The 15,283-nt window shown below is 40.6% G+C and overlaps 1 protein-coding gene across 1 annotated transcript; it reads right to left on the minus strand.

The window, feature by feature from the left end:
* Positions 1-3,962: 3,962 nt before the first annotated feature.
* On the minus strand, positions 3,963-14,512 carry LOC306741825 (uncharacterized protein; the record flags this gene model as incomplete). Its single annotated transcript, XM_079224142.1, has 8 exons — positions 3,963-4,400; positions 4,626-4,704; positions 4,872-4,952; positions 5,682-6,080; positions 6,767-6,832; positions 6,974-7,116; positions 7,552-7,717; positions 14,446-14,512. 8 exons carry the CDS (start codon positions 14,510-14,512, stop codon positions 4,187-4,189), a joined length of 1,215 nt encoding a protein of 404 aa, XP_079080268.1. The 3' UTR covers positions 3,963-4,186.
* Positions 14,513-15,283: the final 771 nt, after the last annotated feature.

The raw sequence follows: 15,283 nt of genomic DNA on the forward strand, positions 1-15,283 counted from the left end.
GAGTTCTTGATCTTGTTCGTGAAGATGCAGAAATATATGATCATATCAGTCTGTATAAGAAGTTGATAGAAACATATCTAGAGATGGACACCTTGTTATTTACTCCTTTTACAATGTTATCAAAGTCATAAAAAATGTCATAGTACTATGCCATGAAAATGTAAAAGAAAAGCATAGTATACCATAAAACAATAGAAAAGTATGTTATGAAAATTTCATAAAAATAGTATAGTATGCCATAAAAATTGTCAAAGAAAAGTGATGGTATTGTGTGCCATAACAAATGCATCGTATAGAATGCCATGAAAAAGTTATACTAACATATGTCATGAACACATGTCTTAAGAAAATCATGGTATGGAAAGTATGCCATATTATTGACCTGCAAACCCTTGTTTAGCCACAATTGTGATTATTCAATTAGAAGAATACTGTAATATTACTTCTAAAGACATATAAGACATATAAGCAGGATGAAAATTGACCAAATCATTTTAATCAAGTGTTTAATTGTCAAATGGCTATTTAAAAAATGTAACAGAAGCAATCTGCATGCTTACTAAAGTAACAATTGCATTTATGGTTAATAAAAGTATTCATATCAATATGATTATCAACATGTAATACAGCTAGCGGGACACCACACTGGAGTCACAGAATCGCCCCTAGAGTTCTCGTAGCCCTCATCCAATGAGGCACCCGTCTTGTGGTTTGAACCAAATCCCACACATGGTGAGATCCTAACACCAGTTTAGGTGTGTGAATATTAGTTACTCTTGATTGGCACTTTAACACTGCCATCAGTGTATGAATGGGTGAATGATGACAAGTAGTGTTAAAGCGCTTTGAGTGGTGGGAAGATGACAAAAGCACTCTACAAGTGCAGGTCCTCCTCCTTCCTCTTTGTTTCAACCACATGGTGAAGTCCCAACTCTATTACTGAGAACAAAGTAACGCTACTCATGGTCCTCATCGCAGATGTCAAGCTAGGCTACAGGCTCAGCTAACGTTACAGGCAATTCATTAATGAAAATAAAAATATGTAACAATTATGAATAACTTGGTTTATATATATATATATATATATATATATATATATATATATATATATATATAAATATATATATATATATAATGATGTTACTCAGTTTACGTTTACATAAATGATCAAATTAACAACATGAATGCAATTATTAAAGAATATGAAGAAGAATACAATTAATAATAATAATGGACCACAAATTAATGAAAATGATTGCATGAGACAAGGTGCAATCAGTGACTCATATCAATGATTGATGTCTATCAATTAAATTAAATTTAGCTCAAAAGATTTGTCCCCGTGGCAGCGTGGGTTCCCTCCGGGTTCTCCGGCTTCCTCCAGGCCAAAGACATGCAGCTCAGGTTTTTTGGAGACTCTGATAGAGTAGGAATGTGAGTGTGAACGGTTGTCTGTCTCTATATGTGCCCTGTAATAAACTGGTGACCGGTCCAGGGTGAACCCTGCATTTTCCCAAAGTCAGCTGATCGGCTCCAGCACCACATGACCCTAAATATAGGAGAAGCGGTTTGGAGAATGGATCGCAGTTATTTTAATACCAAATTCATTTACATTTGGACATTGTGTTGTTTCACCTGACGCTTCTGATGGGCAGATGGGAGGTAAAGCTGTTCCTCTGTGGGCATCTCTGCATCTTGTTGGATGACAGTAGTTGGTTAGATCGTATTCCTCCATCTCTCCATCTGTGGCAGTTGGTTCGGCTTCCTCTGGTTTCTTTGGACCTGGTCGTCTTCTTCGTTGTGGTTCGGCTTCAACTGTTTTTCCTCGTCTCCGTCTCTCTTTCTCTAAGTGTGCTGCTGACTGATATTATCCGCCCCCTCTGTAGCAGCAGGGGTCATTATGGCACATTTGCCAGTTTTAAAAGGTCTTTCATCTTAGAGTATTTCATTTTAGAGTCTCTTTCTCTCAGTAGTTAAAATCTTCAGGTGGTTGATGGATCAGGAACATCAGGCCAGAGAAGAGGCGGAACCAGCAGAGCTGCTAGAGAGAGATCTTGTGTGCAGGATTCAATCAAATCAATTCAGGTATTTATCATGGTTGTAGAATATTAGAAACAAGGTGAAGGAAAGCACTTTTTCAGGTCCGCTGGTTTGTTTTCGGCTCACAGTGGGCCTTCGAGCCTGCAGACGAACAGAACTGCCTGCCTTGTATGATTTGTTTAACACTGTTTAATGCTTGTTAACAATTTAACACTGTATGGAAAAATGGCCTCTCAATCTTTCAAAATGATTGTCTTTAACTCAATCTTTGTTTCCTGAATTAGCATATTCACAACCCTGGTGCCATGGAAACCTTACATCTTCTCATGTGGAGAAATGTAACCACTCACATCCCTGTAATGTCATTCACTCGCTCCCTTTTGTTACAGAATAATTAGTGAGTGAACACACCGCATTCCTGCACATCTCTTTCTATGCACATTTATTTTCATCCATGACATTACAATTTTTTTCACCAACATTTTTGTTAATTTGTCATAAAACTTGCCTACACTAGTACATTTGCTACTTCTCCTCAAAAGGAACCATGTGAGCAAAAGCAGAGAAAAAAATGGAACAAGTCAGAAACAAACCCAAAAATCTGTTTGCAATCGCTGTATGTAATTCTGCGTTTTTATACGGAACCAGAAAGAATTAGCTGTCACATAAGGAGCAATATTGATATGACACAATATATGATATATTTCACAAAGGGGAAGGTCAGTAGAAAAACGGCAGCATTTTGTTTACATGTATGAAATGTACAAAGACTGGCACATTGGGGCGTGGGCAAGCACACAAGCATTAATCACACCCCTCCCCCTCAGGAGCATGTAGACGACATCATTACATTGCTATGCGTTAACAGCTAACAGGCTGTAGTTTATCATCTAAAGCTAGGCCGCTGTCACTCAATTGACACAAATGAGCATAGTTGTTACATTCAAAAGATGATGAATTTATCCTAGTCTTTCTTTTGCTCTTTGTTTTTCCTTATTTAATGTACACACTGTGTATATAGTATGTCTACATAATTTTTATAATGCTACCTATCCTCAGGATAACATTCGGGAATTCTTCATCATTATTACCAACCCAATATAAAAGCATACCATAATAACGGACTTCAGTGGTGCATCAATTGCACTGTTTTGGATGCTGTACATCAAGTGCATTCATACAATATCCACTGCACTCTGACTATTGCAAAAAAATTATTCACAAACGTGTACTTCGGAGGTACTGTTTTCTAATTAAATAACCCTCAAAAAATGACACATTCCTTTATTTAGAAGGGATACAAAAGCCCCTTTCTACCAAACAACAAAAAGCACTTGCAGCTATTGCTAAGGCATTTCCAAAACATATACGTTATATACAGAGACCAAGAAAAAGGGAATCAAAGCTGCATACATTAAGGTAGTGACAGCCCCAATTGTCTTGAAAATGGAAGAAAAAAAATCCAGTCCACAGGTAATGTCTGAAATATACACACAGTTACAACAATAGGCAAACAAAACAAGGAGATGAAACACATGTAATACATCAAAGGCTGTTTTGCTCAAAATTAAGATTGTTTTCTATCCACAGTATCTCACATATAATAACCCAGTTCTCATCATTGACTTATCATTTCTCATTTACGATGAAAGGCTCTACAATTTAGGATCCACCAACTATATAAAAATGAGAATAATTTGCCATCAATGTTCTTCTCACCCCCCCTCCCTTTAAAACCCATGTCTATCCAGCCATATCATCAACGAAGCATAAAGCTCACAAACACAAAGAACTGACACAGAACACACTCACACACTCTGCTGCATCATGCATGGTTCCCCGCCATGCATGATGCTCTTTGACTGCCATTCAGTCCTAGCTAACCTGGCATACCAGACAAACAAAACGATGCACATGTTGGTTTGAAAGACCCTGCCGACCCAGTACAATAATGTACCTCACTTAGACAATCTTTCGAAATAACAAACACACATATCCTTACTTAGTGTCCATTCAGTGCTGGCCACCAAAGCAGTTTTTCCACCCAGTGTTGGGCGCCCCAACCCGTCCAATCTCCCAACCATCTCCTCACTCTAACCCTGCCTGTCCTCACTTACTCTTTTCTGCCCGCATCTACACTATTCTCTCACGCCAGTTGTTCTTTTTCTGGCGACTCCTCTAGTGTGATGACGGTGAACTCCTCTGTGTTGCCGTTCTCCTGGATCTTCTCTTTGTTCATGAGGGTCACCATTTCCTGCTCTCTCTCCTGGGCGTGGGCGCTGGATGCTGATGCTGCAGCCCCGTTTCCCTCGCCACCGTCTTTGGATGTGATCATCAGGGTCTGCTGTTTGCCACACAGGCTGCAAGAGTACATTCAGTCACAGTTATTTATTATATATTATTGATGTTTCTTTCTTTTTTTTGCCATGCCCCAGTAAGTTGCAAATAATGGGAACATTTGAACAGTGACTATCTACTATTTAGCACAGAAAGGCAAACAGGGAGCAATGTTTAGGTCCAAAACGTGTTACATGACAGCTCTATTAGTGCAAGATGAAAAAAAAGAATAGCGATCAAATTCATACCTCTTTCTCTTGACAACAGCTGCACACACGACAAGAATAGCAGCAACGGCCACAAACACTCCGATGATTACCAGCCAGTCTGGAAGAAGAAATGACAAATCATGAGTCGACAATAATTAAGCTGAGTCAGTAAGAAATAGGGATTGGATCTAACTAGAAGTGCACTTTTCCCATCATGGTCTCATTTGACTGCATCACTAGTCTTATTGGTGTTATGAATGTATGTAAAGTAGTGTGGCCGCTCACTCCTTGAGCCGCTCTCATGGTGATCAGGCACAGGAGAACCCAGGACTCGTCCTTTGCCATTAGGTTGTTGATGTTGTGCAGCTGCATGTCAATAAAATAAAAGGTAAACATTCAAATTCTCTCACATATAGGTAATTTACTGACACATTTAACTTAGAAGAACCTAAACAAAAAGCTAGATGGACAATTGAAATGTATTTGTGGCTCTATCACAGATCATGTCTTTTACTTTATATTCCATTCCATTGAAAATGCATATTCCTCTTTTTGTGAGGCTGCAGGTTTTGCCATCAATACATACTTTTAAGCATTGTATGTGTTTGTTTAATATGCTGAGCCTGATTGTAATTCATCCTCGGGAAATTTAGAAGCAAAATCCCTGAGGCCTGTTTGTAATGAATCCACTTCACAGCTCAAGCTAACACAAGGGGGCGTCATGTGTTCCTAAAGTTACTCCAGTCCACCCAATACCTGTTACATGTGAAGCCAGGAAGTGCTGTTCTAAATAAGTGCTGTTGTAAATACAAATCTTATGAATAAGAATCAGCATTTTCTATGTTTAATTGGCAGAGGTAGGAAACAGTATAATGCAAACAAACTATTACTATAGAGTATAATCTAATTATCTCATATAGAGCCTCCACTAAAACTGAACAATACAAGCATTGGGAGCTTTTTATTGCATGGCTATTATATAGGAACACATTACATTTTCAGGTGTGGTATTCTCCCAATACTTTGTTGAACCCAACTCAAGTTGTGCTTTGATTTGTAGCAGTTATGTGTTGGTTTTGCTTGTGTTTTTCTTACGCTCCGTATTGACATCTACTCCGTCAGACTCTCTTTTCCCATTCGGTTGTGTATTGCCTGGCACTCCAACAGGGGCCATTGAAGAGGTACCATCCTCCTCATTGAAGGGTACCATCATCCCAGATCCAGTGGGCTGGTCAGACTCTCTCGGAGTGAAAGTGGACCACACATTGCTGTTTTCTTCCACTGCAGGACCCTGCGTGGCAGCATCTGATTCGTCTACACTCAGAGTAGTGTTGGCTGAAGGGGTAATTTCGGTCACAACCCCAAGAGCCTCTTCCCCAGTGGCTGCCGTCGGGTCACCACCCTCACCAGAAGCCTCCTCAGGTTGTGTTTTTGGAGTAGTCTCTTCCTGGCCCTCTGCTGGTGTTGAGGCCTGAGGCTCTGGTGAGGGTTCAGCTGATTGGAGAACAAAGAGGAACATGCATAGTTTTAGTCATACATAACTTGTGATATGTTTTGTAAGAGCAACATTAACCGTTTCTTAGCAATATGGTTAATGTGTGTCTATCTGGATATCAGTTTATAGTGTTGTAAAGCCTGATCTTTTAGGATTTAAACTTATTTTTTACTTTTTAATGAATGTTATATCATATATATGTCAGATGTCAGATGTTCAGTGTAAATGTTATGCTGTACAGTTATAGCATAGGTGAAGTCAAATAATTGAACAATGTCTCGTCAGACAATCCAATCAGAGAGAGACATTAAAGAAATGGCGTTCTGCAGGTTCTATACAAATATACAGCACACAATTAGTCTTGTCTTGCTTGCTGCACTTTAGACCAATGATACATTTAAAAAAAAATGACAGTTTTGATTTTGACATGCTTCTTAAAAGTCATGGTAATTGACAGTACACTTTCTTTTTGTGAACGAAGGATTCGCTTGAATTTCATGTTGTTCGATGTTGACGTCCTGTACAATGTTTCAGTTGGTCTGATGGTAAACAAGTTACACTGCTGTCAGCCTATCATTTTTGGTTTCACTTTACTGTATATCAGTGCTTAAACCTTAAACGGTGGTATATGAGCATTATGTGTATTACAGTAAGGTGAGTGTGAATGGGGGTATATTGTACTAACCTGGTGCATCTGAGGATAAGTGTTCCTCTCCTGCAAATGCTTTCGTACAGTTCTTCTCAGGCCCAACTGGCACATAGGGAACAGGAAGTAGACGTTACCAAAAATGGAAAGACAAATAACAGCAGGTCTACGTGATGTAGACTGTAAATTCAGTTCAGTTGTGGACCGCAATAAGAAAGTGAAACTATTTCCTGTGGACATAGTCACCTTCTTTGTCATAGCAGTAAACATCGCAGAGTTCTTCAGGATTTTCACGTGAATGAATAATGAAGCCCGTCATGTTCTTTGCACATTTTTCATGGTGCGAGTGTCTGAGTATGGCAATGCTCATATTGCTGGTCCAGCCGTTTCTAAATGGACAGAACAATATTGTTGGCATTATTATGCTTAGAAGACATATATGTCACAATTTGTCACACATTTTGAGACATAATCCCAGGTAATAATGAAGACCAAGTGCATTTATAGTTGAAGTTCCATTGTGGGTTTTAATAATGATGTCTGATTACGAGAAATGCATTCCCTGTGACTGAACTGTAGGCGATCCAAAAGTAGAAATGTTAAAAGATGTGAGTGGGCTACATCATGGAAACATCTTGAGAATATGGGTTCCATAAATTTCACATCATCAATATGCTGTATTCTTTTCATGTCTCAGAGCTTAAATAATGTACTTTGTACTCAGCAAACATTACAATTATTAAAAAAAAGTCTTCAGTAAATAAAAAAGTCTTCCTCACGGCAATCGGTGAAGGTAATTATTAAACAAAGGTTTGTGTTTTCACCTGCATGTTTCCATGTCTTTATCATAGGCCTCCCGGACTTGTTCTGGACTCGCCAAGTCGCTCTGCAGCTGCTCGCACACCTTTTGAGCCGTGTCAAAGTTCAGGGAGTGACGACGCTCTCCCTCAGCCAGAAATACCCCAGCATAGCTGCAGCTGCGGGAATTCACTGTAGGGAAAGAGAAGAAAAAATATAGCTTCAGTGTCGCAGATATGTCATTATGACACACAGAAAAAAATGAAAAGGTTTCAGTTCCGCCTAGAAAAAAAGGCACTTTCAGGATGACTATTTCTTTGAAATGATGCAGCTGTAATGTCTACCTCTAACCAAAATCATAGCACAATATGTGAACATTCTTTCTGCAAAGGTTGACTTTGATAAAGTGAAGCAGAATAAAGTTAGAGAGGGTTTAGTACAGAGGAAATGCAGGCACGGTCTCCAACATTTGCATTGGGGCACATTTGTGCACGTGTGACATTTGAATGTTGTCATGTACCAAACGATATATTTCACTTATATATTACTTATGGTGTTTAATACATCCAAATACAGCAGTTTTTGACTTGTTTTCATTAAACAAGCTATGACTTACAGTTTTATATAACAATCGCTTAGCCTCCGCTCAGGGGATTGGATTTTAAAAGGTTCAAAGGTATGGTAAGGGAAATCTTGATCTCTAGCCTACATGTGCTGTTTTGCATTAGTATTAAAGTGTTGATTCATGAGACGACTGACTTGTCCAGATGAGTTCTCTGGGAGAGACACAGAAGAGTCTTGAGACAGGCAGCAGATTCATCGACAGTGTTTAGCCACTAGGTCCTGCTAGTCATACAAAGTGTGCAAAGCAGAGTACGCATAGCGCTTAAAGACCATGAAGGTTAGACAAAGGTATGCACTCAAACAAACATACACTATGATAAAAGCCTTGTAAAGAAATACTCAATCATGCCATAGCAAGACTAAATGTAGCTACACTCTCCAGCACAAGAACTGACTTCTTTCTCAAAAAGGCTTAGCCCAAACGAAATGCACTGACAGCGGGGCAATGTTTGTCTCTCTTGTGACGCTCAGCCTATTTGCTTAAGTTTGCTTGACTAAAGGAGAAACCTCATGGAAATGACTTTGCCTCATTGAAATGAAAACAGAAACGTAAACTAGGCCTGGCAATGAGCAGATGAACAGGCAGCATGAGTATGTGTAGATCACTTTTTAAAATCTATATATATGTCCATTACGAAGAAATACATTTCAGAGTTTCAGAACACCTGGGGATTTACCTGATATGAACAGGTGATCATTTGCATTGAAAATGAAAGAGAGAAACATCACCTGGGAAGATTCTCATGAGAGGAGAGCCACACTGAATATTTACCCGTGACTTTGACTCGTGATGTTTACATGGTTTACAGTTTTGTGCATGAGAATTCCTGTTCAAGTCTACTGAAAGCTATTTTAAAAGCATCACATCTCCATTATGTACAATAACATAAGAATGTCATGGGAAATGGAAGAAGTCATAAAATGTATTATCAACCCGAAATTCTTTATCTGGAAACTGATATGGATGCTTAACAGATAGCGATTAAAGTGCTGAAAACATGCATGCGACTGAATCTTGTTCCGCAAGAAAAAATTCAGTTTTAAATCATATCCTATGTTGTTAAACCGCAAGATACATTTGCATAAGCAAAAGCACAAGTAGAATCTTTTACCACAAACACCAGATGTCATGTGAAGATTTATTGGAATTCATACAGTTCATGCACAGAAGAAACTAATATATGCACATATCCATCTATCTAGCTAGTTTCAATGTGCTACCATGGTGACGGATGTGAAAGATGTCTAATGCTAAGTCACCCAGCAACAACACCAGACTTGCACAAAATACAACACACACACACACACACACACACACACACACACACACACACACACACACACACACACACACACACACACACACACACACACACATATATATAGCAATGTTTCTCGTGGGATTCATACAGTGAAGCCTGGTAAACGGGACAAACTGCAATAAAGTAACTAATGCCAACTTATTTCATTTAACAACTTCCATTAACTGAATTTCTTAAAGATTCTCAAGTCACTTGGAGCGTAAATACACAGCCAGCAGCTGTAGTTTTCAGCAAGAATGTGTATGAAATTAGAGTTATACAAAACATCTAGAGCCCAATGTTTTCCAATTTTGATTTCATAGCTCATAGTTTCAGAGGAAAACAGAAATTAAGGATAACAATTTTGAAGAAGAAATCATGCTGGGACACTGATTTAAAATATCGTTAGCAATGTTTCTTCTCTTTTCATCTGCAGTTATAGAATCTTAGAATTGTTAAAACTTATAAAACCTGCTCCCTCACAACATCATAACCAGACCAATTAAGATGCATGTACAACATAATGTCGGCTTTTTTGAGACTACTTCAGACAGAAATGTAATCAACTCAGGGGGAGGGGTGTTGTTGTTGCTGCTGAATTAGATTGCATGTCATTGAACAGCGTGCGCTCACATTGTCATCACATGCTCCATAGTGATACATTGTTCAGCTATAGCCTCAGCAAAGAGGGAAGGGCACTGGTTAACCACCAACTGTACAGATTCTCCAGGCTGCAGTCTGAATTTGACTTCTGCATCGAGACATGTAAATGCAAGAAAGAAATGACTTATTGGTTTCAAAAGGTCCATCCCAACTACAGATATTATTTATCTCACCGGAGATGCAACGTTGAAGTCAACTTTTGTGGGCGTGTTTATCCCTTTGATACGGGGAAAGCTGACTTCTAAAAAAGATGTGACAGAAAAAAGTCCCCCCACCCCTCTTTTTTTTCCACAGGCTGTTATGAGTAAACAGAGCACTAGCAGCAGTAGGAAGTTAAGCTCTTTTCTGTTAGTGGCTCTTTCAGGTGCTTCTCTCTCTCCCTCTCTTCTTTCTCCCCCACACCCACACCCAAACCTACACCCACACACACACCCAAACCTACACACACACACACACACACACACACACACACACACACACACACACACACACACACACACACACACACACACACACACACACACACACACACACACACACACACACAACTGAAAGTACCTCAACACATGCTGCCACATGGCACAGTGTCCCTAAAAGAAAAAAAGGGGTGAAAAACAAAACAACAGTCCTGGCCCTGCAAACCTGCCCAGGGGGATCAAAGGGAGCACAGCTTACCATCAGTGAGCTGAAAAGGGGGCTGACTTGAATCTGAGGTGCAAACATTAGTATGCAGATGGAACAGTCATGGGTGTCTTTATACAGTTGAGAAGCATGCTATGCCAAGGCACTGACTCTCCCAAAGGCTCCATTGTCACCTAATAGAGTTGAAACCAAGGATACTGCAAAGTCAGAGTGTATAGAACCTTAGAGAAAAAGAGCTTTAACACAACGTCTTGCCAAAACCTCCAGCTGCTTTAAAAGTAATAGACAAGCCTGACTTTCCACTCTCGCTTCACTTTCTCTCTATTTGTCTTTTCCATGCCAGCAATAAAGTACAAATTACCCCCTGCATGCAGATGCTCAAACACACGGGCAGATCACAGATGCACATGCACACAGACACTTGGACGTTGACTGATCATTTCCTTTATCGAGCCCTGACACAGCATGAAGCACAGCAAGAGAGCCTGGATGCTCAGATTCTTGATGTCAAGATTAATACATAGAAAACTCTTAGATACACCTTGCTGAATATGTTCTCATTGAAGTTTCTCATAACATGAGGAATCCCATGCAAGAACAAACAGTGTACTGTAAACCCCTACGTCCCACGACTACTGTAACATCCTTTTAGCCATAGTACATCAGCTGGTTTGGAGAGGGACCATCACTCCCACAATGCTCCAGTGTCCTGCATTATCACACTTGAATGAAGTTGCTCTGTCAGTAGGTATGTTTTTCCCTCCACTGGTCACAACACAAGTCCAACGGGCCAGCGGGACAGGTGAAACATGAGCCATGGTCCAAATATGTTCCCTGACACACACACACACGCACGCTTGCACACACACACACGCACACACACACACACACACACACACACACACACACACACACACACACACACACACACACACACACACACACACACACACACACACACACACACACACACACACACCAACATCACTTTAGGTAACAAGAAGGACTCTGATGTTCTTGCAAATGTGCCATATCCTTTCTCACCTTCTGTCTCCCTCCACGTCCATCTAGTAGACACTTTTTGAAGCAGCTTCCTATTATATAGAGCAGGCAGGTTCACTCATTATGATGTTTGCTTCTTAGTAGCATTAGCCTTAAAGATAAGGTTTCAATGAACCCAAATATAGATGATAAGAAATTTGACCTCCAACATGCTTTTCAAACATTCACATTTGAAGACAAAGAAGCCCTTAGTGGAAATAACACAGTTCTAGACATTGTAGAAGTATTTCATTGTCTGTTTTTGAAAACATTATTGTGTGTAAACATGTTTTTTGTGCTTGAAATCGAAGTTTAGATCCAGTATAATCTGCTATTCTGCTTGTTCATTTTCAGCAGATACAAATACACAAATACTTTAGTGTAGGCTATATGAGGAGGGAGAGCATGGAGTATGGATATGAGCATGTTTTTTTTTAAGTAACAGCACTCAAAGAGATGGACGAAACCTGGACTATGAGGACCCCCGCAATATTTAGGACCAGTTCAATCAGTGTTAAAGGCCCTGGGTAAAGAAACAAAAAAGAAAAGAGGAGTTATGTAAGATATTGGTGCAGAGACATTCTGCTTCAGGGTGGGTTATTTGCAGAGGTGGGTACATATAAGTAAACACGTGCCTGAGAGTCTCAGGTGGCAGGAGATGGTGCTTAGACCTGTATAGGCACAAGCCCTCTTTGTCAGAGCCCAGTCTCAGTCCACAGCACCCCTGACCACCCCTCACCTTGAAACATGACACGGTGCATGCAGAAAGGGTTGTTACGCCAAGGAAGCAAATACGGCCGCATTTGCAGGAAATCCACCCTGACAGCCTTAATGCATGCATCTGAGTTTATGTATGTGTGTGTGTGTGTGTGTGAGTGAGCGAGTGAGTCAGTGAGTGAGACTAATTGCCTGCATAGAGAAAGCAGGACTTACTACTATAAACTCAACATATATAAGAGCACTAACCTGACCCATCAGGTAAAGTTCCTGAGAGTTTTGGTTGTGTTGAAAGCTCTACAAATGTTGTCATTCTGATCATCAGATCATCACTATTGAATCTCTTGGTGTTTAGACAAGAAATTTACAATTATCAAATTATTTGCAGCAGTACAAAAAAGTATATTTGTGTAATTTAAAATCATCCTATCACACTTAATATAATACACTATCACCGAACAAATAAGATTTCAGTGAGATATATGGACTTGTTTTTAAGCCATGTAAATTGAATATCTTGTTAGGTGAATAAATACTTATTGTGGGCATTACATGGTTATTCTTGTTCCATTGGCAGATTGGTACATCTGAACCATCCTAAATTATGTTTTTATTGCACTCCTTGCAGAGGTCATAAAATGAAATTCAATGGATAACATGAATTTAAACAACTAATGGGAAAAAAGTCTACAGTCAAATTCAATTTCTTTCACACAATTTTCGTAGAATCATACATGCTCATAGATGCTTTTGGTGAGCATACAGGCAGTATCGTAAATAACTCTCCACAAACCTAATCTTGGTTAATTGGCCAGCCACAAGTGCATGAGTGCTGCTCTTAATGATGTGGTTCGGGCAAAAGCTACAGGTTTAAGGTTCAAAGACAACGTCTGCAGTAGGATGAGATCTAACCCCTGAAGGACCCATCTAGCCAGACATCAATTACTCTCAATACTCACATATAGAGATACATACTCAAGTACACACACAGAAGCTCACAACTCCTCTGGAAGGAAGGGGGCTGGAAATGGCTCCATCCCTTTTCCTCTTCCCACATACAGTGCACATACAAGCTGTAAAGGCTCCTATTTGCCTTAAAATACTGCTCAGATTTATAGCTCGATGCTGATTGTTCTTTGGCGCAGTGCCACAGGGAGTCTTTGTGAACATCTCTACCACCACCTCCTCAGGGAACAAGCCAGACAACCCCAGACCTGTTAGAGTCAGGACCAACTTCACCCCCAGAGATATATTGCTCCGAGCAACAAATCCAATCAAAACCTTACACAGAAAGCACATGAGTGAGAGACAAAGAGAAACGAGGGAGACTTTGGGGGGAGAGCTAGAGCGATTGCTGAACATCCTTTGTGTCACAGAATAAAGCATTAAGCGTGGCAGCACAGACTCCAGCAGTATCAGCACAGCAAATAAGGGAAAAAAACACACCCCTCATTTCTGCTTCTACTTGAAAAAGACTGCTTGTGAAAGCTACACTGATCATCCAAAACCCTGATAAATAAGGTTCACTTTCCAGCCTGTGAATGTGTGAGAAACAGAGAGTGAGCAAGAGCGCCTGTCTCCTTTGTGTCTGTCAGGAGTCTCAGACTGCCAGACGTTAGCCTGTCTGTGCTGGTGTAGCACACGCGCTCTTGCCGGCATCCACTCATCCATTCTATAAGCAGCAGCAGCAGAGCACAGCCTCTTTCTTTCACTGTCTGCTCTTTACATCAACGTTCACTCATCATTCTCAACCAGGCTCAAGCAGGGGGAAAACCCAAATACAGTCTGGTCCTAAAATCTGAAAACAAAGGAGTGTTGCCAGCCAGTCAAACCGGCACAATTTTGACAGAATAAGGTAAAAATAAAATATATATAAATAAATATGTCCATAAACAAAGAGCCGTCCACTGGGCGAAGGCACAGTCCCCTCACCTTGAAGTTGATCCGACCTAGAGGAGGCCAATAATCCAAAGGTGACCCCCAAGACAAGCGTCCACATCCTGGGCAAAGCGTCTGTCGATGGCATGGTGAGTAGCGGGGAGTAAAGGTGTGTAACAGTTCTCCTGTGGTCCTGTCTTCCCTCTGCCAGGAGTGACGGGTGGTGGTGGTGGTGGTAGTGGTGTGTGTTTTTGTGTGTGTAAAACAGAGAGAGAGAGAGAGAGAGAGAGAGAGAGAGAGAGAGAGAGAGAGAGTGAATGAGTGAGAGATCAGTAAAAAAAAGAAAAGAGACAGAGAAGAAACCTGTCACTGTGGAGGGAGTTGCTGAGAGTGTCTGGTAACTGCTGGAGCTAACTCAGACTTTGCCCTAACTTTTCTATTCTTTGCCTGAAAGACACACTGACTAGTGGCACACACGCAGAAGGGCAGGAGTGGTTCATGTGAGCACACACCCTTCTGCCTCTTCCACATTTGCCCCACCTCCCCTCCCGCCCTGCCTCAGCCTCGCTTGCTCATTCTCTCCCCTCTTCCTGTCTCTACATTTATTAATGGTTAAGAAGAAGGTGATCTCTCCCTCTCTCTCTGGCTGCTTATCCTCACCTCCCTCCTTGTCCCTCCCTCCCCATGTCCCGCTCTCTCCCCCTCTTCCTCTTTTCATGTCCCTGACACCAACAGTTTCTGAGAGCCCATCTGGTCTTTTGTTCAGTTCTCACTCCATTTTCAATTCATCGGATTTTCTTGTCTCTGCTCCTTGCGCTCTCTGTCTTTCTTTTTTGCTGTATATGTGTCAGTGTGATCTTGTGCCACCAATTGAAAGAGGTCACAGGGACAC

The sequence above is a fragment of the Taurulus bubalis genome, assembly GCF_910589615.1.
Source record: "Taurulus bubalis genome assembly, chromosome: 9".
NCBI classification, from domain to species: Eukaryota; Metazoa; Chordata; class Actinopteri; order Perciformes; family Cottidae; genus Taurulus; species Taurulus bubalis.